This window comes from Malaclemys terrapin, chromosome 21 (assembly GCF_027887155.1).
Source record: "Malaclemys terrapin pileata isolate rMalTer1 chromosome 21, rMalTer1.hap1, whole genome shotgun sequence".
NCBI lineage: Eukaryota > Metazoa > Chordata > Testudines > Emydidae > Malaclemys > Malaclemys terrapin.
Genome location: NC_071525.1, coordinates 12,059,188 through 12,083,869, shown reverse-complemented (window position 1 = coordinate 12,083,869; position 24,682 = coordinate 12,059,188). Strand labels below are relative to the sequence as shown.

The 24,682-nt window shown below is 53.1% G+C and overlaps 1 protein-coding gene across 3 annotated transcripts in view; it reads left to right on the top strand.

Moving 5' to 3' along the window:
* CADM3 (cell adhesion molecule 3) overlaps positions 1-23,461 on the top strand; it is a 139,714-nt gene extending 116,253 nt beyond the window's left edge. Inside the window, exons 9-12 of one of the 3 annotated variants that reach the window (XM_054011049.1) lie at positions 2,440-2,562; positions 6,163-6,288; positions 9,147-9,557; positions 15,056-23,461. In XM_054011049.1, the coding sequence (XP_053867024.1) occupies positions 2,440-2,562; positions 6,163-6,288; positions 9,147-9,265 (368 nt within the window). In that variant the 3' untranslated portion in view covers positions 9,266-9,557; positions 15,056-23,461. Of the gene's footprint in view, positions 1-2,439; positions 2,563-6,162; positions 6,289-9,146; positions 9,558-15,055 lie in introns of those variants that run through there. The other 2 variants (XM_054011050.1, XM_054011051.1) reach the window with 2 other exon arrangements.
* Positions 23,462-24,682: the final 1,221 nt, after the last annotated feature.

The following is a 24,682-nucleotide window of genomic DNA, read 5'->3' as shown; positions in this document are numbered from 1 at the left end:
GCAATGCCCAGAGCAGAGAGCCAAGCCCAGCCACAGCACAGGAGCTGCAGGAGCCGCCACTGTGGGGTGAGTGCCAGGCAGGACCCAACCCTCTTGGGAGGGGAGGCAGGATCCAACTGAAACCGCCCCATGGCCGAGGGTTACCATATTTCAAGTTCCGAAATAGATGACACTGCCAGGGGGAGGGGGAGTTGAAGAGCAGGTATAGTTTCTATGGCAGTACCATCCCATCCCACCCTTACTTCTGCCCTGCCAGCAGCCGCTGCTCTCCAGAAGGCAAGGAAGAAGGACAAGCAAGGAAAAATCACAGACATTTGTTCGTGTTTCAAAAGTCCGCCCAGATGGAGGTTGGCGGACCAGAACAGAGGTCATGTCTGGGAAAACCCAGACATATGGTAACCCTACCAAAGCCTCTGCCCCCAGACTATTTACTGGGTTCCAACAGGCCATAAACATTTGCAAATGGATCCGGAGCCCAAAAGAGTTCAGAACCACTGACTTAGGTGGTATCAAAGATGGCGGTAACGGTCATCCCAGGTGGTGATTGGGATTCAGCTGGAGCCGGTGGGGTGGCCATGTCATCTGGGTCCCTTGTGCTAGCCCGGTGTGGTCAGGACACCTCTTGGGATCAGAATCTGCCCTTGAGTCCCATGATGGTGACGCTCGCTCCAGGAGCCTCTGTCCTTCCTGTCCTTATTTTTGTTCTTTTCTTCCTGACGAAATCTCGTTCTTATAAGGACCGAAAAAGGGAGCGATGGGTGGAATAGCTCCTCCCCTCATTATTTTGTCCCCCAATTAGGTCTAATTTCTGACATACCAATTTTGGCTCATTCACTTCCTGCTCCACATCTCCGGTTTTTAACTGTGTAATTTCAACACAGTCCTTGACTTATATCAGCTTGGCCTTTTTGTCTGGACTAATTCAGCTATTCTGTCTCCCCTTGTACCTTTCCCCATCAGCATGAATCATTATAGGGTATTGTAACAACTTATGAACGTCTACAGCCATTTCACAGTTGAGCTCACAATTTGGGTCAATATGTAGGCCCAGTTGTTACAACGCCACGCCGCATAGCGATCCAGAGGCAACCCCACATCCACTTCCTGAGCTCCTGCCTGAGGGGACACTCCTGTGTTACACTGAGAGCCGGACAAGGGCATGCCTGGAAAGCTGCAGTGAAATGCCAAAGAGATGCCTGGAAAATGCTGCATTGGGCTGCTAGGCAGGAACTCATCACAGACACATGCTGAGAGCTACCAGAACTCATAACACCCAGGGCTCCTAAGCAGGAGCTAACCAGGCTATACTGCCTGAAGGGCACAGAGCCAGGATGGAGGGAGGCAAGGAGGGGCTTATGGGCAGGGGCATGTGGAGGTCATCTGAGGCTGATTAAGGGCATTAGAGGGGCAGGTGGAGGCCATGGATCCAGACGTGGAGCTCGACTTTCCAATGGTCGTAGCCAGAGCCGTCTGGGGCAGTGAGAGGAAGCGGAGAGGCACGGGGAGGAGGAAAAGGCCCCTGGTGGCGAGGGGAAGTAGAGGGACACAGTGAAGAGGAAAAGGCCAGTCCATGTGGATGGCAAAGGAGATCAAGGGTGGGTAAGGAGTCTTGATGTGGAATTGGCAGTGAATGTGACAGCCACAGAGCGGCAGATGGCAGGGGCTGCCTCGGCTCCCCTGGGAAGGCAAGAGGGAGAAGATGTCAAATAAGAAGGGGCTGAGGCTGGGAGGAGCCTGTAAGGAAGGAGGTGTGGAGCTAAGCAAAGGCCAAGCGTCACTGACACACCCCCATATTGGGTCTCTGCTATACATTGTATAGCTCCCAGCATCAGGGCCTGTTGGGAAAAGCTCGCAATCTGAATCTGAACCTGTGACAGCAGAGGCTGTGGGTTGGGATTGAGGGGCACTGGCAGAGCAGTGGGGGAGCCAGAACTGGGACAGCAGAGGGCTGTGGGGGATGGGAGCCCAGGCCTGGGATAGCCGGGGGCTGCAGGTCGGGATTGAGAGGCATCAGCAGAGCTGTGTGGGGAGGGCCCAGGGCTGGGATAGCCGGGGGCTGCAGGTCAGGATTGAGAGGCACCAGCCGAGCTGGGGGGAATGGGAGCCCAGGGCTGGGCTGTCGGGGTGTGGCTGTGGATTGGGAGTGAGGGGCACCGGCAGAGCTGTGAAAGGGGGAACTCAGGGCTGGGATAGCCGGGGGCTGCAGGCCAGTATTGAGGGGCATTGGCAGAGCTGTGTGCGGAGGGCCCATGGCTGGGATAGCAGGGAGCTGCAGGTCAGGACTGGGGGGCACTGGCAGAGCTGAGTACAGAGGTCTGGGCATTAGGAGGGAGTTGACAGAGACCTCCAGACATCATTTCCATCTTGGAGTCTCTCACACCATCGCTGTCATCTCTCTGGGTTGATTTGTTTCCCTTTTTTTGTTGTTGTCCTCCCCAGATTTTTCCCAGCTCCCCACCCCACATGTTCACTCCACTCCAGCCCCTTCGTCAGGCCCTTCCCAGTTCACCACTCATGTTACCATGGCTACTGCTTCATCCTTCACTCCAGTTGCTGTCCAAGGTACTGTAAGCTCCTTTTCTATTTCTTTATGGATTCCCTGCTCCCGTGCCCAGTGGGGAGCGCTGCAGGACATAGGAAGAGAATGGCTGCCAAGCCCAGAGGGACAAGGGCTGTGGCTCCAGTGGAGGAATTACTGCCAGCCCCTGGCTAGTACAGTCAGGATTGTTCCTAGCACCTGGCTTCTTCGTTGGAATGTCCAGGTTCTGCAGCCGCCTTGCCAGTTCACACTGCAAAGCCAGAACCCATAGGAGTAAAAGGTCCCATACTGTGGCAAGTAGGATTGTGGTAGCAGAAGAGGCCAGTGGCCCATCTAGTGTGACAGGCCACCTCCCGGTTAGCCCTTCTAGCCCAATACTGCTCCTGCCCATGGTAACACACACCACTGGTCTCTCGCTCTGGGTACTGTCTCTGCTGGAACCATTGCCAGAGGCTTCGGAGATTGTGGAAAACCCCCATATGCACCTTCTGGTCCCAGATGGGGAACCACCTATCTCTCCCCTAACACATGAGCCCTTAACATGTGTATGGTAGCGAGTGCCATTGCTTTCAGGCAGTGACATGTGTAATCAATGTACTAACAGTACTAAGCTATTTGCTGTAATGCGGTCTTGTGGCAGGAAGTTCTATAGGTTAATCACACATTGCAGAAAGTGCCTTTTGTCTGTCTGAAGTGATGCCTTTTCATTTTGAATGCCTCTTGTTCTTGTGTTAAGGGGCTGGATGGCTCAAAGCCCTACTGGCTCCCTGCCCCGTTCCTCTATTTATATCCCTCTGCCATCCTCTATTTTATTCTTCTCCATTCCAAACTCTCCCCCTTCAGATGCCCCCTCCATCTCTAAGCATTTCTGTGACCCTTCCCTGGACTTTCCAATTCCTGAGCCAACACTTTTGAGATAAAGCAACTAAAACTGAATGAAAATTTGCCCCTACACGCCCAGCGCAGCTGGCAGACACTGTTCCCCTGACAGGCACAGACTCCTGACACTGCCCCTGCTCCCAGATGTGAACACCAGACATCATCCTCCTCGCCAGATGCAGACACGAGAAACACCATCACCCCCAGCACAGACATGAGACCCCGTTCTCCCCCCAACCTAAGCACAGACACATGAAACACTGTCATCCGCAGGCACAAGGCATTGTCCCCATCCCCCCAGCATGGACACAAGACACCATCACCCCCAGCACAGCCATGAGACGCTTCCTCCCCCCAAGCACAGATATGAGACACCATCCCCCCAGCATGTACATGAGACACCATCATCCCCAGCATGGACACAAGACCCCGTTTGCACGGACATGAGACACCATCCTCCCCCGCCCTTGTGAGGCGGATGTGTAACCTTGGTGTGGGGTTGGGGCACTGTGACAAGGGGCCTGGAGGGTGCTCTGTTGTGCCAAATGGCCAAGGTGGGGCCTGGCAGGAGGTGCTCTAGGGGCATTGCTCCCCAGTCAATGCCTGAGGTTTCCCTCTAAGTCGTGAGCACCCTGCGCTCCAAGCTGCTGTCCCCTTCAGCCCTGTTCTGCCTTTGCTGACAAGAGACAGGAGGGTTTGAACAGAGGGGCCAGAATGAACTAGGCCAATGTCAACTGCTCCGAGTGTAGTCACCCACCTGCCATGGCAGCTTCCAAGGCGAAGCACTCCTGACAGCCAGAGGAGCCAATTGCACAGGCTGTGCTGTTTCAGAGGCAGAGGAGACTGGCAGAGCAGGGCCTGTGGTAGCAATGGAGATAGAGCCCCTGTGCATGCCACGGGCAGAGCCAGGGCTGCGGGTTGGGATTGAGGGGGCATCACAGAGCTGGGCAGGAGCCCAAGACTGGAATAGCTGGGGCGCTGCAGGGTAGGAGGGAGGGGCATGAGCATGTGGGGGAGAGTCGCTCATTCTGTGGCCAGTGCTAGTTGTTACGAGAACAAATGGATATAAACTGGCCGTCGGGAAGTTTAGGCTTGAAATTAGACAAAGGTTTCTAACCATCAGAGGGGTGAAGTTCTGGAACAGCCTTCCGAGGGAAACAGTGGGGGCGAAAGACCTCTCTGGCTTTAAGATTAAGCTTGATAAGTTTATGGAGGGGAGGGTTTGACGGGATAACGTGATTTTAGTCAATAGGTCAATAACGTGCCATCGCTGGTAATTAGTAACAATGGTCAATGATGGGATATTAAAAGTTACTACAGAGAATTTTTTCCGGAGGGTCTGGCTAGAGAACCTTGCCCGCATGCTCGGGGTTCAGCTGATCGCCATATTTGGGGTCGGGAAGGAATTTTCCTCCAGGGTAGATTGGCAGAGGCCCTGGAGGTTTTTCACCTTCCTCCGCAGCATGGGGCAGGGGTCGCTTGCTGGAGGATTCTCTGCGACTTGAAGTCTTTAAATCATGATTTGGGGACTTCAACAGCTGAGTCAAGGGAGAGAATTATTCCAGGAGTGGGTGGGTCAGCTTTTGTGGCCTGCATCATGTGGGAGGTCAGACTAGATGATCATAATGGTCCCTTCTGACCTTAAAGTCTATGAGTCTATGAGTCTACTCGCTTTCAGGAGTGCTCATTGTACTCGAGACTAGGGCATGGGTTGGCAGGGGAAGGAGAGGAGAGGGGACAGGGTGGGTAGGGATGGGGTGGGGTGAGGCAGGATGGAGATAGGAGGGGATGGGTGGGCAGAGGAGAGGAGAGGGCAAGGATGGGGTGGGGAGGGAAGGAATGGACAGGGACTGGGGTGGGCTTTCACCTCTTGCCCAGTCCGAGCTCTCCAGGCCCTTTGACCCGCTCTGGCCTCTCTCTCTCCACTCTCCTCCCCTCCCAGTTTCCTCCTCTTCTGTCTGCATCCAGCCCCATCACACTGGGGCAAGAGCTTTCTCAATTGCCGCTCCACTGTGCATCCATCGCATTTCCCATCTCTGCTGGCAGCTCATCTCTGTGTCCATCGCATTTCCCATCTCCACCGCAGCCCCTCTCTGCCTCCATTGCATTTCCCATCTCCACTTCAGCCACTCTCTGCCTCCATCACATTTCCCATCTCCACCGCAGCCCCTCTCTGCCTCCATTGCATTTCCCATCTCCACTGCAGCCCCTCTCTGCCTCCATCGCATTTCCCTTCTCCACCGCAGCCCTTCTCCACATCCATCACATTTCCCATCTCCCCTGGCAGCTCCTCTCTGCAGCCATCACATTTCCCATTTCCACTGCAGCTCTTCTTTGCCTCCATTGCATTTCCCATCTCCACTTCAGCCACTCTCTGCCTCCATCACATTTCCCATCTCCACCGCTGCCCTTCTCTGCCTCCATCATATTTCCCATCTCTGCTGGCAGCACCTCTCCTCTCTCTGCCTCTGCACTTCTCTCTCCCACTGGTAATATTTCACTCCCAGCTTTTAGGACCTGGCAGCTGGTGGGAAGGACATGGCCATGGGGAAAGCTGTGCTGTGCTGTAATATGCCCTTAGCACCTCGAGGTTCCATGTAGGGCCACATGGAGCCAGGCCAGGCTCACACATTGCGACCCCCCCAGTTCTGGCACTGAGAGAGTCTCTGTACCATGCAGGACTTCAGCAGGGCCTGTAAACACCTCTGTCTCTCTCTCTCTCCCCCGCACTGCCACATGGATAGACGCCAGCCCGATGTCTTCCTCCTCTGGCACATACCATGCTGTGATTGGTGGAGTGGTCGCAGTCATCGTCTTTCTGCTGCTCAGCCTGCTCATCGTCCTGGCACACTACCTAATCAGGCACAAAGGTAAGGCCTGGCCACTGCCTACAGCTCAGCTGTCCGGCTGGCCTCTCAGAGATAGGAGGGAGAAGGCAGCCAAGTCTCTCTCGCCAATGGCCCTTGGTCTATTCCTGATTGCTCCCTGTTTACTGCTCTCCGTCCCCTGCTCTTCCAGAGCCTCCTGGGGCTTAGCACTGCCATGCGAGGCACAAGTGTTTTGCTTTCACGGCCCGGGTGCTGCAGGGGCATGCTGGGCATGGAGCATGCGGAGCTAGAGTTCCAGCCCTGGGGGAAGGAATCGCCTATTGCCCCGCAGCACCCCCTGCCTGCCGAACTCAGAGGAGTAGCGCATTACCTGGCACAGGGAGCAGAGACCTGACTGATGTGCTGAGAAACCTCAGCAGCTAAAAGCAGATCAAATTAAATCTGCACAGCACCGCATGGGGATTCCTGGTGGGTCATTCTCCCTCCCTGGGGGCTGGCAGCTTGAGCGTTTCTCCCACTGACCCCCAAGAGCAGGAGCAAGTCCCACAAGACTCTTGTAACCAATCAGCTTCCGCCTGCCTGAGCCCGGGTTAGGGAAGGCTCCCAAATCGCATCCCTTCCTTCTCCGTCACTCTCCCATCACCTCTCTCTCACACCGTGTCTGTCTAGTATCAGCATGTCATCGTTTTCTGTTCATTTCTCGAACACTCATCCACTTAAATATCCTGCATCACATTCAGTCTATTCCTGGACACCTAGACACTCATCCTCCCCTCTCTGACCATCTGCAGAGATTTTTCATTGGCCATATATTATCCGTCCATCCATCCATCTGTCCACCTCTAACCATCCATCTACCATCCACCCCGCCCCAACCAGGCTATTCACCTGTCCCTTGACTTTTCATCTGTCCAGCAGATATCTGTATAAAACACAGAGGGATGGTCAGTCGTGCTGGAACCTGTGATGTTCATCATATTCATAAATGAGCTGGAAAAGGAGGTGAACAGGGAGGTGGCAAAATTTGCAGATGACACAAAATTACTCAAGATAGTTAAGTCCAAAGCTGACATCAAAGAGTTACAAAGCGAACTTACTAAACTGGGTGACTGGGCAACAAAATGGCAGATGACATTCAGTGTTGATAAGTGCGAAGTAATGCACATTGGAAAACATAATTCAAATTATTCATACAAAATGATGGGGTCTACATTAGCTGTTACCACTCAAGAAAGAGATCTTGGAGTCATTATGGATAGTTCTCTGAAAACATCCACTCAATGTGCAGTGGCAGCCAAAAAAGCTCACATATTGTTAGGAACCATTAGGAAAGAGATAGTTAATAAAACATAAAATATCATGTCACTATATAAATCCATGTTAAACCCACACCTTGAATACTGCATGCAGTTCTGGTCACCCTATCTCAAAAAAAAATGAGAACTGAAAAAATTACAAAGATCAACAAAAATGATTTAGGGGTATTAGGAGAGATTAAAAAGACTGGGACTGTTCATCTTAGGAGAGAGATGATAGAGGTCTATAAATAATGACTGGTGTGGAGAAAGTGAATAGGGAAGTATTATTTACCCCTTCACATAACACAAGAACTAGGGTCACCCAATGAAATTAATAGGCAGCAGGTTTAAAACAAACAGAAGAAAGTACCTCTTCACACAATGCACAGTCAACCTGTGGAACTCATTGCCAGGGGATGTTGTGAAGGCCAAAACTACAACTGGGTTCAAAAAAGAGCTAGATACATTCATGGAAGATAGGTCCATCGCTGGCTCTTAGCCAAGATGGTCAGGGATGCAACCCCCTGCTCTGAGCCTCTGACAGAAGCCAGGACTGGCACCAGCCACTGTTGGAAGACAGGATACTGGGCTAGCTGGACTGGTCTGACCCAGTATGGCTGTTATGTGCTTATGACACCAGGCCAGCTTCAGAGATGATGTGTAAGTTGGAAACAGCCACCCCCTCAGCTCCTTTGGAGCTAGGTGCACCCCCAGCTAATGTAAGGGAGTCGGAGTTGGTACGACTTACATACTGAGGAGCCGGGGGTTTGAAGTTCATATGGGGTGGAGGCTTCTTTGCTTTCTGCTGTCCTACACACTCTGGGTAGGTGCTCTCCTGGCCCCTCCGGCTGTCACATCACCCTTGGCAGTCATTATTTGTGTGGCTGTAGCTCCCAGGGCCCCAAGCAGCTGGGGCAGTGATGGGCTGGGTGCTGCACAGACCCAGAGGCAGCCATGGTCCATGCCCTGAAGGTCCCACACCCTGCTCAACTTGTGGCTGATGAGTGAGGTTGTTTCAGCCTGGAGGGTGCTGGCAGGAGTAAGGTGCCCACTGAGGGGCTGGGAGTTGGTGGACATTACATGGGCTCAGACTTGTCTCTTGACCTAGCCCCTGGGGCTCCAGGCTGCACCTGGCCGCGGTGCTCTCAGCACAGGCGCCGTGAGTACAGCTGGCCGGGAATGATTTTCCAATGCCCTCTTTGCAAAATTGAGGTTTTGGGTGGGAAAATTGAAATGCCAGCAACCTGGCCACCCACCTGCAGGACAGGTGAGATTGACAAGAGCCAGTTCCAGGCAGTTCCCGGCCAGCTGCAAACCTCCAGTTTGGTTCTCCCACAGCAGAATTTTTTCCATTTCTGCCCAAGCAAAATGTCAAGGTTTCTACTTCCCAGCTCACACCCAGAGGAAATATTTTCTGAAACCTCAACATTTTCAGCAGGATGGAAATTCCATTTTCCGGCCAGCTCCAGCTGTGAGCTTCAGCCCGGAATCCCCTTTGAGCCCTGCCTGCCACATGGTCCCTCTCCCGGGTGGTGCAGAGAGAGCCCAAGAGCCACCTAAACCACTAGGCACATGATGAATGAGAGCCCTCTCCCTGCCCAGGTACCTACCTGACTCACGAGGCCAAGGGATCAGACGATGCCCCGGATGCTGACACTGCCATCATCAATGCGGAGGGAGGCCAGGCCAGCGGCGATGACAAAAAGGAATATTTCATCTAGGGGTGCAGAGTGGAGAAAAGAGAAATGGAGCCAACAAACCCAGATGGAAATGGAAACCGGACCACAAACCCCACTCAACCCAACAGATTTTCTCTCGTGCCCTGGATGGATGGACGAACAGAGGGATGGCGGGACAGAGACCAGAGAGTGACCGGCTTGACTCATGATGCTTCTTCTCGAACTTGTATAAAACGTTATTACTAAAAACATTGAAAGCCCCACCCCCGTTCGCTTGCTTGTACCTTCATACCCGCGACCGACACTCGCACTAAACACACAGACAAGCCAGTGAGTGAGTGACACTTTCCTTCTTTCCTTTGGCCCCTTTGCTTTGGTTTTGTGGATGCTCTTTGCTTTGGTTCCTTGGGTTGGAGTGTCGGGGTGGGGTCAATGTTGCTCTTTCCGTTGCTTCTCTCCATTTTTGGTTCCTTTTACGTCCAAGGATAAAATCAGCCTTCGTGGTGGCTGCCTGCTGCCATGGGCCTGGGCAGCCTGGGATGCTCTTTCTGTTGCTTATGTTTCTCATCCGAGAACCGGGGCCACGATTCCATTGTGTTCCCCCGTCCTTGGCTCCTGCATGGTGCTCTGAGCCAGACCCATGGGAATGACCCTGGGCTGAGCATGGGAGGCGGTGACGTGGGGTCTTTCTCTGCCCCACAGCAGCAAACAAGCCATGAGAGCCAAGGGGAATGTCCAGTGAGAGCGAGGAGACCAGGGAGCCACCCAGCCCGGCTCCTCTCCAGAGGGATGTGCCCTCCCCACAGCAAGATGGGGAGGGAGGCAGTGTCACTCCCTCAGAGAGCCTGGCACACCCAGCCTGCTGGGGCCCTGCACTGATTTTATCCTTGGAGGTTGTGTCTGACAATGTTCATTTGGGAGGAGAACTGTCCTGTGTGATACATGTACAAAGGGGAGCCAGCTGCCAGGATGGGAGCCGCTCATAGGCTCCAGTCCCCACTGACGCCCAAGGAGAGAGATTCAAATGCTGCAAGGTGACTGGCAGTGCTCGTGCATGGTTCCAAGAAAGGCTGTAAAGTGTCAGATTGGAGCCTTGACAATAACCCATCTGGTGAGATGCTCAGTGCAAGGAAACCATCCTTGTGTATCTTCCCTGTGCCAGGGAGTGATGAGCAGAGCGAGGCCCTGGCAAGCTAGGTGACAGGGGTGAGAGTGTCCTGGGCCTCCATGCTGCTGTCATGCCTTTCCTGCTCTCTGACCGGTCGACCTGCCCCAGCGCCAAGGCCCGGGGAGCATTTGGAGATAGAAACCTTGCTATGATCACAGGTGACTTGGCCAAGGGGCATCTTTCTTCTAGGCCACAAATAGCTGAGCAACCTCATTCCCACAAACCAACCACCCAGAATCTGAACCATTACAGCTCAGAACCTGAGTGGCTGCACCAGACAGGGTGCTGGCAACCACAGCTAGGGCCAGGGGAGGGAATGAGCTTTGTGGCAGACTGCCCTGGATCCAGCTCAGCGGCCCGGGAAGTGTGCTCAGGGGCTGAGCTGCACGTGGTCGGGGACAGAGCGAAGTTTGCTCATCAGACCTCTCAGCTTTGGGAACCGTAAATTCAGTCAGGGAGCCTCCTCCCCAGGCAAGAGCCTGAGAGCAGCGTCTCAAGCCACAGGGCTGTTACCTGTCGCCCACTCTCCAGAGCCATAGCCCTGCTCCCTCCGGAGCCCGCATGGCCCTCACCTGCTGTCGCCCCCTTCGAAGAGCACACATCATTCCCCACTGAAGAGCCCCAAGCCTAGCCCTTGAGATGGGCTCAGCCAGACAGCCTGGGAAGTGGGTGAGGGGCTCAGCTAGAGCTGCCAGACTGGTGGGGGCTTAGCTATTACAGCCATGCTGGGGGTTCCTCTGATTCTCCTCTGAGGTGTTCACTATTATCAATGCCCAGGATTTTATCAAGAGTTTCCTGAGATCTGGTGTTTTTCTCAAAGCCCCAGCTCCTGGAGTCCTGTGAATATCTGAGCCTCTCAGCCTTCATTTTTAAAAAGTACATTTCTAGCCCTGCTGGTTGGAGAGAAAAGCTGGAAAACATGACAGGAATGTGGCCTAAAGGCTGCAATATGAGTAGGCAAATCCCCTGCCCCCACCGCCAAATTTAGAATTTTTGAAAATCTCACAATTCTTCAGCCAGTCTCAGGATGTTGGGGGGCCTGACCCACTGCTTTTGAGCATGCGAGACTGGGTCTTGGCCCCTGCGATAGGCAGGAGCAGCATGGCATCTGCCAGCTGAGTGCATGAGATGGTGATCAGGCCATCAGAGAGCTACCTGGGACATTATATCTGTCTGTTTGTGGGGGCTGCTGTAATTCTCACTGGTGAGAGCCTGGGGGAAAGGACCCTGCAGGGACTGGTGGTGGCTGCTGCTCCTTCCAACAGAGGCACGACAGCAAGTGCTAGCAGAGGGGCCTGGCCAGGGGCGAGGCTGTGTGGTCAGCAGAGAATGGACACAAGTGCTGACTGAAGCCGTCTCACCCCTGGGGAGCAGGGAACTAAGACCTGGACCCCAACCCCAGGACCCAACATACAGGCTTCAACAAATGAGCGAAAGGCTTCTCTTCCCTGTGACAGACACTAGCCAGGCCCACCCCATGCACACAGAGCCAGTGCCCCGTGTGCTGCTCCCCTTGGCATGACTCAACGCTGGCCTCGCAAGCCGGGCTGAGTCCCAGAGCTCCTGGCCCCTCAGGTCCCAAACCATGGGCCTCTGCCGTGAGCCCCAACAGCATCTGTCCTCTGCATGGGGCACAGGCCCACGAGGCCTCATCATGCATGCATCCACCCAGTCTCCATGGCACAGGCCGAGCACTCCAGCCGCCTTGAAGAATCTCTAGGCCCTCTTGCGGTAGCCAGGTAGGGTCTTTGCTAAATGCCTCCCTAGGCCCCTGGAATGTGACTGAGTCTCCATGGGTGGGGTTCCCTGTTCTCCCCGGGGCCCTGACGGGCCTGGGCTCCACTGAGACCCTAACAGGCCTGGGCTCCCTGGACTCCCATGTGGTTAAGATGGGCCTTGGGAAAGTAACAAAGGGCACATGGCGGCAGGCAGGAGGTGTGTGTGAAATGAGGCATCCCCAGATGTAAGGCATGATCCCCCTCTCCTGCCCAGGGGGTTTATACAGGTCCCACCCCTCCAGTGCATGGCTGTTACAGGTTGTTCTATGCCTTGTAAATATGGGAATAGCATTTTCCAAGCCTCTGAGGCATGGGACCAAGTAGAGACCCAGCTGTGGGTGTGGCAAGGAAATGGGAAGGCCCACATGTCTAGTGGGAAAAGCTAAACTTCCCCTCATGCTGGGTGTGTGAGAGGCAGGAGATACAGCCTTCTAGTAGTTCTTGAGTATGAGTTCTTGAGTATGTGGGAGCTCCAGGATACATCACCATTGCAGTGGGAGTTAGGGAATTAACCATGTCCCAAGGGAGTGCAAGTGACAGGATTCAGCGTGTCTTGTATGTATGGGAGTGCCAGGATACATCCAATCTCTAGCATGTGGGAGTGATGGGATAAAGGTGTAGGACTGATGGAATACATCGTGTCTCGAGTGTGTAGGAGTGATGGGATACACCATGTCTCAAGTGTGTAGGAGTGACAGGATACACCATGTCTTGTGTGTGTAGGAGTGGTGGGATACACTATATCTCAAGTATCAGAGGGGTAACCGTGTTAGTCTGTATCCACAAAACCAACAAGGAGTCCAGTGGCACCTTAAAGACTAACCAATTTATTTAGGCATAAGCTTTCGTGGGTAAAAAACTACTTCTTCAGAGGCATGGAGTGAAATGCCTGCATCTGTAATTTTCACTCCATGCATCTGAAGAAGTGTTTTTTTTACCCACAAAAGCTTATGCCCAAATAAATCTGTTAGTCTTTAAGGTGCCACCAGACTTCTTGTTGGTTTTGTGTCTCAAGTGTGTAGGAGTGATGGGATACACTGTGTTTTGAGTGTGTAGGGCTGATGGGCTACAGTGTCTCGAGTGTGTACCAGAGATTAGATATATTATGTCTCAAGAGTGTAATAGTGACAGCATATACCATGTGTCCAGTGTGTAGCAGTGGCAGGCTACACCGTGTTTTGCGTATGAGGGAGTGACTGGATACACCTGTTCTGTGTATCACTGGTGGTAGTTCTGGGTTCAGCCAGGTTAAGGTTTTTAAAAATCTAGCATGCTGTTATGACATTAAACGGTCATCTGTGGTTCGAGGTTTTGCATCAAGTTGGGGCTTGTGATTCCATGTAACAAGCACCATTAATAAAACCACTGAACCTTGTATAAAACACACAATGAGGGGAAATACCAAAAGCATTGGCCACAGACAGTGATTTTCAAAAGTTCCTTTATTCCCTTTCCATTTATGTGCACAAAGATGTATAAAGGAAAGGTCCTTGTCTGAGAGCCCTTTCGATCAGTGCAGGTGTCTCCCTGCCCTTGGGGGCAGGAAGGTCAAGCCCAGAGGAGCAACCAGACAGTTCTCTCTCAATTGCTCTCCATCTCATTTTCATTTTTGGAAAAGTCAGTATTATTCTTGAGAGGAAAAACCTTAATAATGTGATCAATGCGGTGATGTCTGCCTGAGTCTGTAGAGAGCCTGAAATCGTAGTGCTGAGGTGTGACTTGTCCCTTTCATTTCAATGGTTGTAACTCTGATGCCAGTGATCACTATTTCACTGCTCGTCAAAGTGTGTGTGAATGGAGGGAGCGGATACTATTATGAAGATCTTTAACATTCAATATTGAATAGAAATCATTCCTTAAAATAAAAATGTAAGGACATGATTTACAATACGATTTCATTTCATTTCATTACAATTCTAAAAGCTGGGCAGGGTGGGGTGGGGGAGGGGGCACAAGTGATTTCATTTTCATGGGGGTGGCAGGGGAGGGCTCAGTTTTCCAAAGTTTGGGAAATGCTGCTTCAGAGTGTAATCAATGTCTTTCTGGAGGGAAAAGGGAATAGGTTAGTTACGGACTATAACTCGTGGGTTGCTGATGTTAAAATTGAAGTCTGATTCTTTTTAAGACAAAACAAGAAAGAAAGAAAGAAAAAGAAAATACATCTTTTGTGTTTCTGTGACTTTTCACTGGCAGTGTAGCTGCTGCAAAGTTATTGGTGCAGCACACAGTCTCTCTGGTCTCTCCAAGACCTTGCAAACTTCCATCCAAATTGGGATGTTTAAGTTATTGGGTCAGATCCTCAGCTGGTGTAAATGGACATAGTTCAATTTACTTTAAGGGTGCTATGCTGATTGACCTCAGCAAGGGATCTGGCTCCTTGCTTTAGCTTGCCTTACTGATCACTCCAATGTCACGTTGATAAATGCTGGACTGGCCATTATGCCAGACTCTTATTAGACAGAAGGTGAAAAAAGAAAGATAGGACAGAGGGAGGAATAAGGTGAGGAGGGAAAATGATGCAGGAGAGCGGGGGTGAGAGTGGGGTGGGGGGTTGAGATGGGTTCCAGGGGTTGTCAGAACTCAGCCAAATGCGATGGACGTGGTGATATCTCCTCACCTGGTCAGCATCTTTCGGGATCATTGCAATGGCAGCCTAAATTCTGGGGTCAGAGATGCTGGAGGCAGTGATGGGGGGGACACTCCCTCTTTGGCCAGTTGGCTCCTTCAGGGTGTCCAGTCTGAAGCAGAGGCAGCCAAGCTAACTGCTCATTAGCTAAGGAGAAATTGTTTTTCTGATTGTTGTTCAGCACCCTGAGCAGTTTGCAGGGGGCAGGGTGTTGCTTTATAATAATAATAATTATTATTTTATTTTATCTATTAAATAAGTTGCCAAGAGGCCTCCCCCATCCCCCACATACCAGTGTCCTGGAAGGAGTGGCAGCCCAGTCCCATCAGAATTCACCAGTCAGAACACACATCTGGGGATTCCGGTTATGAACATGTCCTGTCATTCTAACATCATCTTGGTTTGTTGCCAGAGCAATTCTGGGACCTGTCCAATATATTTTGACAACCCATGGTGAGTTCTTGTCACTAAAGAAATCCACTCCTATCAGTCTCTTTGTCTCCAATTTATTTATAAACTGCTTTATAGAACAGGTTAAACTAAATTTTAGTTCCCTTTCTTCAATGAAAGTGACAGTACACCATCACTCGAGTGTCCAGGAGTGACAGGGTACCCTGTATCTTATGGGTGCAGGAATGACAGAATACACTATGGCTCAAGTATGCGGGAGTGATGGGATACACTGTGTCTCGTGTGCGGGAGTGATGGGATACACTGTGTCTCGTGTGCGGGAGTGATGGGATACACTGTGTCTCGTGTGCGGGAGTGATGGGATACACTATCTTGTGTGTACAGGAGTGATGGGATACATAGTGTCTTGTGTGTGAGGGAGTGACAGGATATATCATGTCTCATGTGTGCAGGAGTGACAGGACACACCATGTCTCGAGTGTGCGGGAATGATGGGATACACCCTGTCTCATGTGCAGGAGTGATAGTATACACCATATCTTGTGTGCAGGAGTGAGAGGATACACCATGTCCTCAATGTGGAGGAATGATTAAATTCACCAGGCCTAGTAAACGGATTTCATGGGAAGTCTCCCAGGCAGGTGACTCTTGCTGGGGATAGAGTATCCCTGTCTACACTGGCTTCCCTGGACTGAGGGGTCTGCAGTTAGAGTGACTCGCAGAAATAGACCTTACTGATAGTGACTCTGCTTGAGGGACTGATCATCATGATGCCATATTCCTGCCACCTGTCACCTGGTGAGATGGAGGCTCAGTTAGTGATTCCCCCAGAGAGAGGCATCCCCTGCCAGTGACTCCCCCGGTTCCTAGGATTCTCCTGAAAGAGAGTCAGCATCGCTGATCAGTGACCCCACAAAGTCATAGTGACAGAGTTTAAGGCCAGAAGGGCCCACCAGATCATCTGATTTGACCTCCTTTATGTCCCAGGCCACCAACCCCACCCAGCCCCCGCACACTAACCAACAACTGCAATGAGACCAATGTATTCCAGCCCCCAGGAGAGGAGAGTGTTACGTACCACAGACAGAGAAAAGGAAGGACTGAGGCCCCTGCAATGGCAGGGAAATGACTAAGTGAGAAATACCCAGATAATCCCAGCACCCACACTGCCAAGGAAGGCAAAAAGCCCCAAGGTCACCGCCAATCTGACCTGGGGGGAAATACCTGCCTGACCTCACCTATGGCGATCAGTTAGACTCTGAACATGTAAACAAGAACCAGCCAGCCAAGCACCTGAGAGAGAGAATGCTCAGTGCCCTGGCCCTCCCTGCCCAACATCCCATCTCCAGCCAGGCCCACCCCAATGCTTCAGAAGAAGGAGAGTCAAGCAATGCAAAAAAAACTCCACAGAATAACACTGTGGGGATCCCACCCTGACTTCTTCAGGTGGCTGGCTGAAGCCCTGAAGCATGAGCTTTTAGCACCATAAGACATAAACCAGAAGGGACCCCCCCAGGGCTGCCAAGCCCTGCACCCCCCCCACTACCACAAGCAACCCCATCACACAATCACACTCATTGCTTTATACAGTTCTCTCTTGAGACTAATTGAGTTGTTTGCCCCCACAACTTGTATGGGGAGGGGTTCTAGAGCCTCACCCCTCTGATAATTTCCAGACTGAATTTGTTCATGGCCAGTTTATATCCATTTGTCCTTGTGCCAACACTGTCCTTTAGCTTAAAGAGCTCTTCCCCTTTCCTGGTACTTATCCCCTGGGTGGATTTAGAGAGAGCAATCATAGCCCTTCTCGGCTTCTTTGTGCTAATCTACACAAGGCAAGCTCTTCCAGTTTCCTCTCCTAAGACTCCTTCATTCCCATGACCATCCTAGGAGCTCTTCTCTGCACCTGTTCCAGGTTGAATTCACCTTTCTTGACCATGGGTGACCAGAATTGCACAGTGTTCCAAAGGAGGGCTTACCAGTGCCTTGTGCAGTGGCATTAATACTTCCCGATCTCTACTGGAAATGCCTCACCTGATACAGCCTAGGATCACATTTGCCTTTTTCACAGCTGCATCCGTTAGTGGCTCATAGTCATCCAGTGATCAGCCCACACACCCAAGTCTGTGTCCTCCTCTGTTGCTTTTAACTGACGAGCCCCCAGCTTGCAGCAGAAATTCTTATTATTAGACCCTAAGTGCATGGCCTTGCATTTTGTACTATTCCATTTCATCCCATTCCCGTCACTCACATCTTCAAGGCCATCCAGATCTTCCTGTATAATATTCCAACCCGCCTCAGTATTTACACTGCCTCCCAAATTTTATATCATCAGCAAATTTCATTAGCACACTCCTACTTTTTGAGCCTAAGTCTCAATAATAAAAGTATTGAATAAGATTCGTCCCAAGACTTATCCTTGAGACACTCCACTAGTCACCTCTCTCCAGTCCAATACTTCACCTTTCAGCAAAACCCATTGCCTTCTCCCCTTTAGCCAGTTTCTTATCCATCTTACAATGCTTGTGCTGATCCCCATCTTCCCCAATTTAACTAATACTGTCCTACGTGGTACCATGTCAACTGCTTTACCGAAGGTCAAGGATATCAGATGTACAGCACTTATCTTATCTAAGAAAATCACTTATTTTCTCAAAGGCAAAAATCAAGTTAGTCTGGCATGATCCACCTTTCAGAAACCCGTACTGCATTCCATCCCCTCCATCTTTTACCTCCATGAAGTTAATTATTCTTTCCTTCACAATTTGTTCTAAAGCCTTGCATACTACTGAGGTCACACTAAAAGGTCTGTAATTGCCCTGCTCACTTTTTTTCCCTTTCTTAAACATAGGTGTTCTCCAGTCACATGGTACTGCCCCCAAACAGCTAGATTTATTCAAAATCCTTGCTTCTAGACTAGCAATCTCATGTGCCAGTTCTTTCAGTATTCTGGGGTGGGAATTATCCAGGGCCCCTAATATGAGCACATTAAGCTGGTTAAGTTTTATTCCACCACAGTTGTGGTAATTTCCATTTCTAGATATGCATTTCCATCTGACTTCATGCACGTGTTCCCTATTATCATCCTGATTGAAAATGAAGGCAAAGTACTCATTTAGTTTTTGGGCCATATCTCGATTACCTGTAATTTCTTTCCCAGGCACACTGCACAGAAGCCCAACCTCATCCTTCCTTAGTCTCTTTATTTATAGAACTAAAAAAAATCTCTTATTATTTATTTTAATTTCCTTGGCAAGAGCTACTTCAGCTTGACTTTTAGCAATTCTCTTTAGTCCTACATTTTCTAACCTCTGTGAGGTAGATTTCTTTGCTGATCTAGCTCTTTGTCCATTCCCTATAGGCTCTCTGCTTACTCCTCCTAACCTTTTTGAGGTGGTTATTCATCCAGCTGGGGCTGGAGCCTTTCCCTACAACTTTTCTCCCTTTGCTTGGGATGCAAATTGCAGCTCATTTTTGTACAGTTAATTTGGAGAAATTCCAAACCTGTGAATTGAAGTGCTTGAGCTTGTCAGTCCAGTCTCTGATTCCCTAGAATTTCCTAGAATCTGCCCTTTGGAAATCAAATCCCATAGCTGAGGACCTGGTTGATCCTTCCATTTAATTTAAATTGAATCAACATGTGATCACTCAATCCAAGGTTATGTCCTACAACTGGCTCGTCTATGGTATCCTCACTGCTTACCAAAACCAGGTCTGAAATTGCATCATCTCGTGGTGGTTCAGTGACAGTTTTATGAAGAAATCTCTCATATATCACATCCAGGAATAGCTGGGCCCTAGCAGTATTAGTAACATTTATTCACCAATCTATACCTGGGAAGTTAAAGTCTTTCATAATGACACAGTGAAGAGAGGGGGGAAGGATAACTCAGTGGCTTGAGCATTGCCCTACTAAACCCAGGGTTGTGAGTTCAATCCTTGAGGGGGCCACTTAGAGATCTGGGGCAAAATCAGTACTTGGTTCCGCTAGTGAAGGCAGGGGGCTGGACTTGATGAAAGGTCGAGTCCAGAACTTACCTTCCAGTTCTATAAGATAGGTAAATCTCCATATATAGAGTGGGGTCTCCAGGTCATGACCCCACAGAGACAGTGGGGATCTCCCTAGAGCAGGGGTGGGCAAACTACAGTCCAGGGGCCCGATCCAGCCCCTCAGGGCTTTGGATCTGGCTCATGGAATTGCCGACGCTGTGGGCCCTGCACTGCTCCCAGAAGCGGCTGGCACCACTTCCCTGTGGCCCCTGGTGGTGGTGGTGGGCAGAGGGCTTGGTGCACTGCCCTTGTCTCCAGGCACCAGCCCCCGCAGCTCCCATTGGCCGGGAATGGGGAACTGCAGCCAATGGGAGCTTCAGGGGAGGTACCCACAGGCAAGGGCAACATGCGGAGCTCTCTGACGTGGTGCTGGCCACTTCCAGGAGTGGCGTGGTGCAGGGCCAGGGCAGGGTGTGCACTGCTGCCACCCCGGAGCCGCTCCAGTTAAGTGGTGCTGGGACAGAGCCCAAACCCCTCCTGCACCCCAACTCCCTTCCCTGGCCCTGCATGCATTTTCCTCACCCAGATGTGGCACTGAACAATCAACATCAAAAGCCCTTTTGCATCTGCCCGGCCCTCCAACTGCCCAGCTCCTTGCTGCTAAGTCCTGGGCAGCCCCGCCTGGAGCAAAAGTCACCATTACCCCTTTAGGTGCCCTGGGCAATGTGAGCAGGTTGGTGGCACAGGGAGGTTTGGGGGAAGCCAGCAACAGCCAGGGGCCTAGGGAGACAGGGGGGATTAAGTATGGCAGGGAGTTGGGGTGCTAGGGGAAGAGGCACCATGAGTGGCAGGCTAGGGGTGGGGTGCTGAAGGTTGTTACGGGCAGTGGGACCCCACTGGGGGAGCTATGGGCAGCCTCCCACCCCGCTTTGTACCCATCCCCCATTCTGTGCCCCCAGCCCCTCTCCTGTTGCCCTAACAGCTGCCTCCTCCCGGACTCCCACTGCCAGCAGGGGGAAGGGTGGCAGGAGGCTGCTGCAGTGGCCATTGTAGCCAGGAGGGGGAGCTGCAGGCCACACTTGCTGGATGCCTGAGAACCCCTGTGGGCGATGCCATCAAATGCCATGTGCCATGTCAAATGCTGGATCACCTCCCCTGGCCTCCCCCAGCCAGGGCCTCCCCTGGGTACCTCCAGATCAGCCAGCCAGGGCCTCCCCTGGGTCCCTTCAGCCCAGCCAGGGCCTCCCCTCAGTCCCCCAGCCCAGTCAGCCAGGGCCTTCCCTGAGTTCCCCCAGCCCAGCCAGCCAGGACCTCCTCTGGGCCTCTCCAATCTAGCCAGCCAGGGCCTCCCCTGAGTACCCCCATCCCCACCAGCCAGGGCTTCCCCTGAGTCCCCCCAGCTCAGTCAGCCAGGGCCTCTTCTAGGCCCCTCCAATCTGGCCAGCCAGAGCCTCCCCTGGGTCCCCCCAGCCCAGCCAGCCAGGGCCTCTCCTGGGTCAGACTCCCCCAGAGGCCAGAGCAGTCCATTCCTTGCTCTGCTATTGGTGAGTCCCCCAGAAAGCAAGTGTGAATCCCCACCCTGACCTGGCCTGTCACTGAGCGCGAGGGCCGGCGGTACGTGAGAATGGGACAGCTCTGTCCCCACAGCAGCCCAGTAACTGGTGGGGTCTGTGTTAAGGTGACTGGGTGGAATACGCTGCAGCAGGTGCAGAAGTTCGGGTCTGACACCTGGGCTGGGACACGCCTGGAGCCAGAGCAGCTGCAGAACCAGTCACATTCCTTATGCTCCACAGGGGAGCCTTCAGTGGCCTCTCTGGGTCAAAGTGAGTTCATGGGGAAGGCCTCAGAGACCAAACCTGCCAGTGCAGGGGTGAGGGACTGATGGGGCCATTCCCAGGTCTCAGGGCAGCAGGAGCTGCTGGGGGTGGTGAAGCAGGAAGGTGTGGTACTAGCACCTGCAGTGGGTGTGGAGGGTGAATTCCCGGGCCAGGATGTAAGTGGGATGTCTGGACAATCCCCACCTTTCTCTGGCTAGTTTTCCTGCACAGCCTGGTGCACAGCCACCAGGGCTGGTAGCAGCCATGCACAGCAATGAGGCACGACCCATCGCACGATCTCTGGGGTGGCAGCGGCACATGAGCTCAGCTGCTTCCAGCTCTGCAGCCGACCCGCCATACGCTCTGCTACAGAAATGAGCAGCCAGTCAGAAAGTTTCCTTCCATGAGAGGCCTGCAGTGAGGGTGGGCGAGTGACAGTCGGGGAAACGTGGTAGCCAAAGGAGGCCACTTTGCGCTGCAGCTCCTGGCCCCACAGCTACTTCCTCACTGGAACCCCTGGCTGTGACCCGCAATGAGCTCCAAGCAACCAACTCTCCTGGCCAAAGCCACGGTGCCACAGGCAAGGGGGCCCTGCATTCCACAGCGCCCCCCTGGGTTTGTGCCCTCAGGTGAGGGAGGCTGGGAGCTCGCCAGGTGCAGCTGCCACTAGCTTCCCACTATGAGCCTGATCCCCCCCCTCCCGCCCCTCCAAACAACCAGCCTTCCCCCAGGGTGCTGCACCCTGGAGCTGACAGAGCCCATCTCAGCCCAGGGTGCAGTCTGGGGCCTGCAGACGCTAAGGGGGGTTTGTTCTGTGGCCTTGCTGGGGAGAGAGGCCTTCAGCAGCTTGGGAGGCATTAGTGGGGCAATCAGCAGGGGACACACACTCATGTAGGCGAGGGACAGGTTAACTTGGGGCTCCTGGGAGCAGGGGTTTCTATACCAGGCCCAGGACAGCTGGGGCAGAGCTCTGAGGGGATGAGGCCGGATCCTCCTTGCCATGGCCCAGAAATGAAGCACTGGGGCCTGGCCATTGGTCTGGCTTTAGGCTGGTGGGGTTTGGACAGGGCTGAGGAAAGCCCCAGTCCCAACCCCCTGCACGCTGGGCCGGCAGGGGATGTTCTGAGCAGAGCAGGGCACATCCTGAACATGGCAGGGGGCAGGACTTTGTTCCCCTTTGTGGTTCCCTGTGGCCTTAGCCAAGGCGCCCTCCAGCTCAGCTGGCTCCATATCTACACCAAGCAATGCATGAAACCCTTTGTAAAGGGAGCTGCTGCTGCCTCTGGGCATGGAGTGGGCAGGACAGCAAAGAGGTGGCGTGGCATGGTGGGAACACAGGCTGGGGCAGGAGGTGGGATGGCAGGAGCTGTGCTGCCTGTTCTTAGCATGCGGGCCTGAAGGAGGAGAGGGTGTAGGACAGGAGGGTGGCAGGAGATGAGGGCTTAGGGAAGTCCATTGTATAGTGGGAGGGAGGGAAGGCCACTTGCAAAGGTTGTGCCCAGGTTGGAAAGAGCCTGGGGTAAAGTGGATGTACATCCAAAATAATGGTCAGTTCCCAGGGGAACATTGCTCCAGTTTTTGCATGTCCCAGGGCCTGTCCTTCGCAATAACCTCCTGTCACTGACCCCTGTATCCCAGCACGTACCCCCGGGCAGCCTGGGAGGCTGAGCTCTGCTGCCCCAGTGCCCGTACTCTTGCCATCTGCACAGCTGGCTTTACCTTAGGTACAGGCTCCTGGGAAGAGGCAGTGAGATCAGCAGGGTCCACAGGTGAGAGGTGGGGGCTCTCCCAACAGCAGCTGCTCCAGGTTGAAGCGAGGCAAGGGGCTCTCCTGTGCAAACCAACCGGGGACTCCAGTGGCTCCATTTCCACATTGACCCCAGGAACTCGCCTGAGCCCAGCTCCTGCAGAAACGAGCAACGAACCCAGCAATGTGAGGAGCAGGTTGGAAGCCAAGAGGATTGGAGGGCAGTGGGCATGACTGCCCAGGACTGGATTCATCATTGGTCTGCCCAGTGCTGGGGGGAGCATTGGCCCATGCAGGTTCTGACTTGAGGACAGGGTGGATGACAGCAGCATGGCCCTTTTCCACATTGCATGCCAGGCTGTATCTGCGCTTAGTGCCCACAGTGCCTCGTGTGGCCGGGGGGAGGAGATTCCTGCGTTGCTGACTTTGGCAGCTGGCCCCCCCTTCGGAACAGGCTCTGTGTTCATCCCAGCTGGCGCTGAACTCTCAATATTACCGGAAAGCCATATTTGTACCATGCTCAGAACACTTGGTTTGGGTGAGCAGTGGGGCAGGGTGGAGGGCGGCCGTTGAGTGTTGTGCTGTGTTCTTGTATGTACATAAAGGGGATACAACCAACGTCAGTGTTACTTTATAACCTTTCTAATATCCTGTGCTAATCTCAGAAAATAGTCCTATTAATATATCTGGATTGTACATGTCACCTGCCTGCGTCTCTCTGCTTCCCTGCGGGGCACCCAGCGCCGAGCAAGAGCTACCTGGGCATAGGCTGCCCCTCAAATGCCAGTGTGATGCAGCACCAATGTTTCCCCACCACCTGCCTTTCCTCTGTCTCCTGGAGCAGCACCCGCTGCCATAACTGCTCCTCATGCTGAGAGGCAGGCTCTTCTCCGTCACTCACACACACCCTGTGTCTCTCTCTCACACAGTTTCTCTCTCCCGCGAGCACATGCGTTGCCCTGGGCAGCGTGTTACACTCGCTCACACACACAGGTTGTTGGGCCCGGTTCGTGCCTGCTCAGACCTGCTGTTGGTCGCTCATTCCAGTGCTTAGCTCTATGCCCTGACCGCGGTGCTGGGATTTGCTTGGAAATGGAAATGGCCTTGCAGCACATTGCTGGAAATGGCTTCACACTTGCTACACAGAGCTGGGGCCTTTGGGACCAGCCCATGGTGATTCCAGGGGGGTCAGGCCAACTCCCCCCCCCCCCGACTGACTCTGCCAGGTCAGAGACCGCTGGCGAAACACATGGCCACGGCCAGTGGCGGCTCTAGCTTTTTTGCCGCCCCAAGCACGGCAGGCAGGCTGCCTTCGGCAGCTTGCCTGCGGGAGGTCCCCAGTCCTGTGGATTCGGCGGCATGCCTGCGGGAAGTCCTCTGGTCCCGTGGCTTCCGCGTACCCGCCGCCGAATTGCCGCCGAATCTGTGGGACTGGCAGACCTCCCGCAGGCATGCTGCTGAAGGCTGCCTGACTACCGCCCTCGCAGGGACTGGCAGGCGCCCCCCGCGGCTTGCCACCCCAGGCACGCACTTGCAGCGCTGGTGTCTGGAGCCGCTGCTGGCCATGGCTGCCCAGGTAGCCTCACAAATCCCTACTTCACCAGCAGTGCTCTTAGAGGGATAGCTCAGGTGTTTGAGCATTGGCCTGCTAAACCCAGGGTTGTGAGTTCAATCCTTGAGGGGGCCACTTAGGGATCTGGGGCAAAATCAGTACTTGGTCCTGCTAGTGAAGGCAGGGGGCTGGACTTGATGACCTTCAAGGTCCCTTCCAGTTCTAGGAGATGGGATATCTCCATTTATTAAATTTTTTTAAATTAGAGTGTGAGGAGCAAATCACCAGTGCCAGAGCCTGGCTGAAAGGCCTGAGATGACAGGCACTGAGGGGTGAAATGGGCAGGACTGCATGGAGCCAGCTCTGGGAC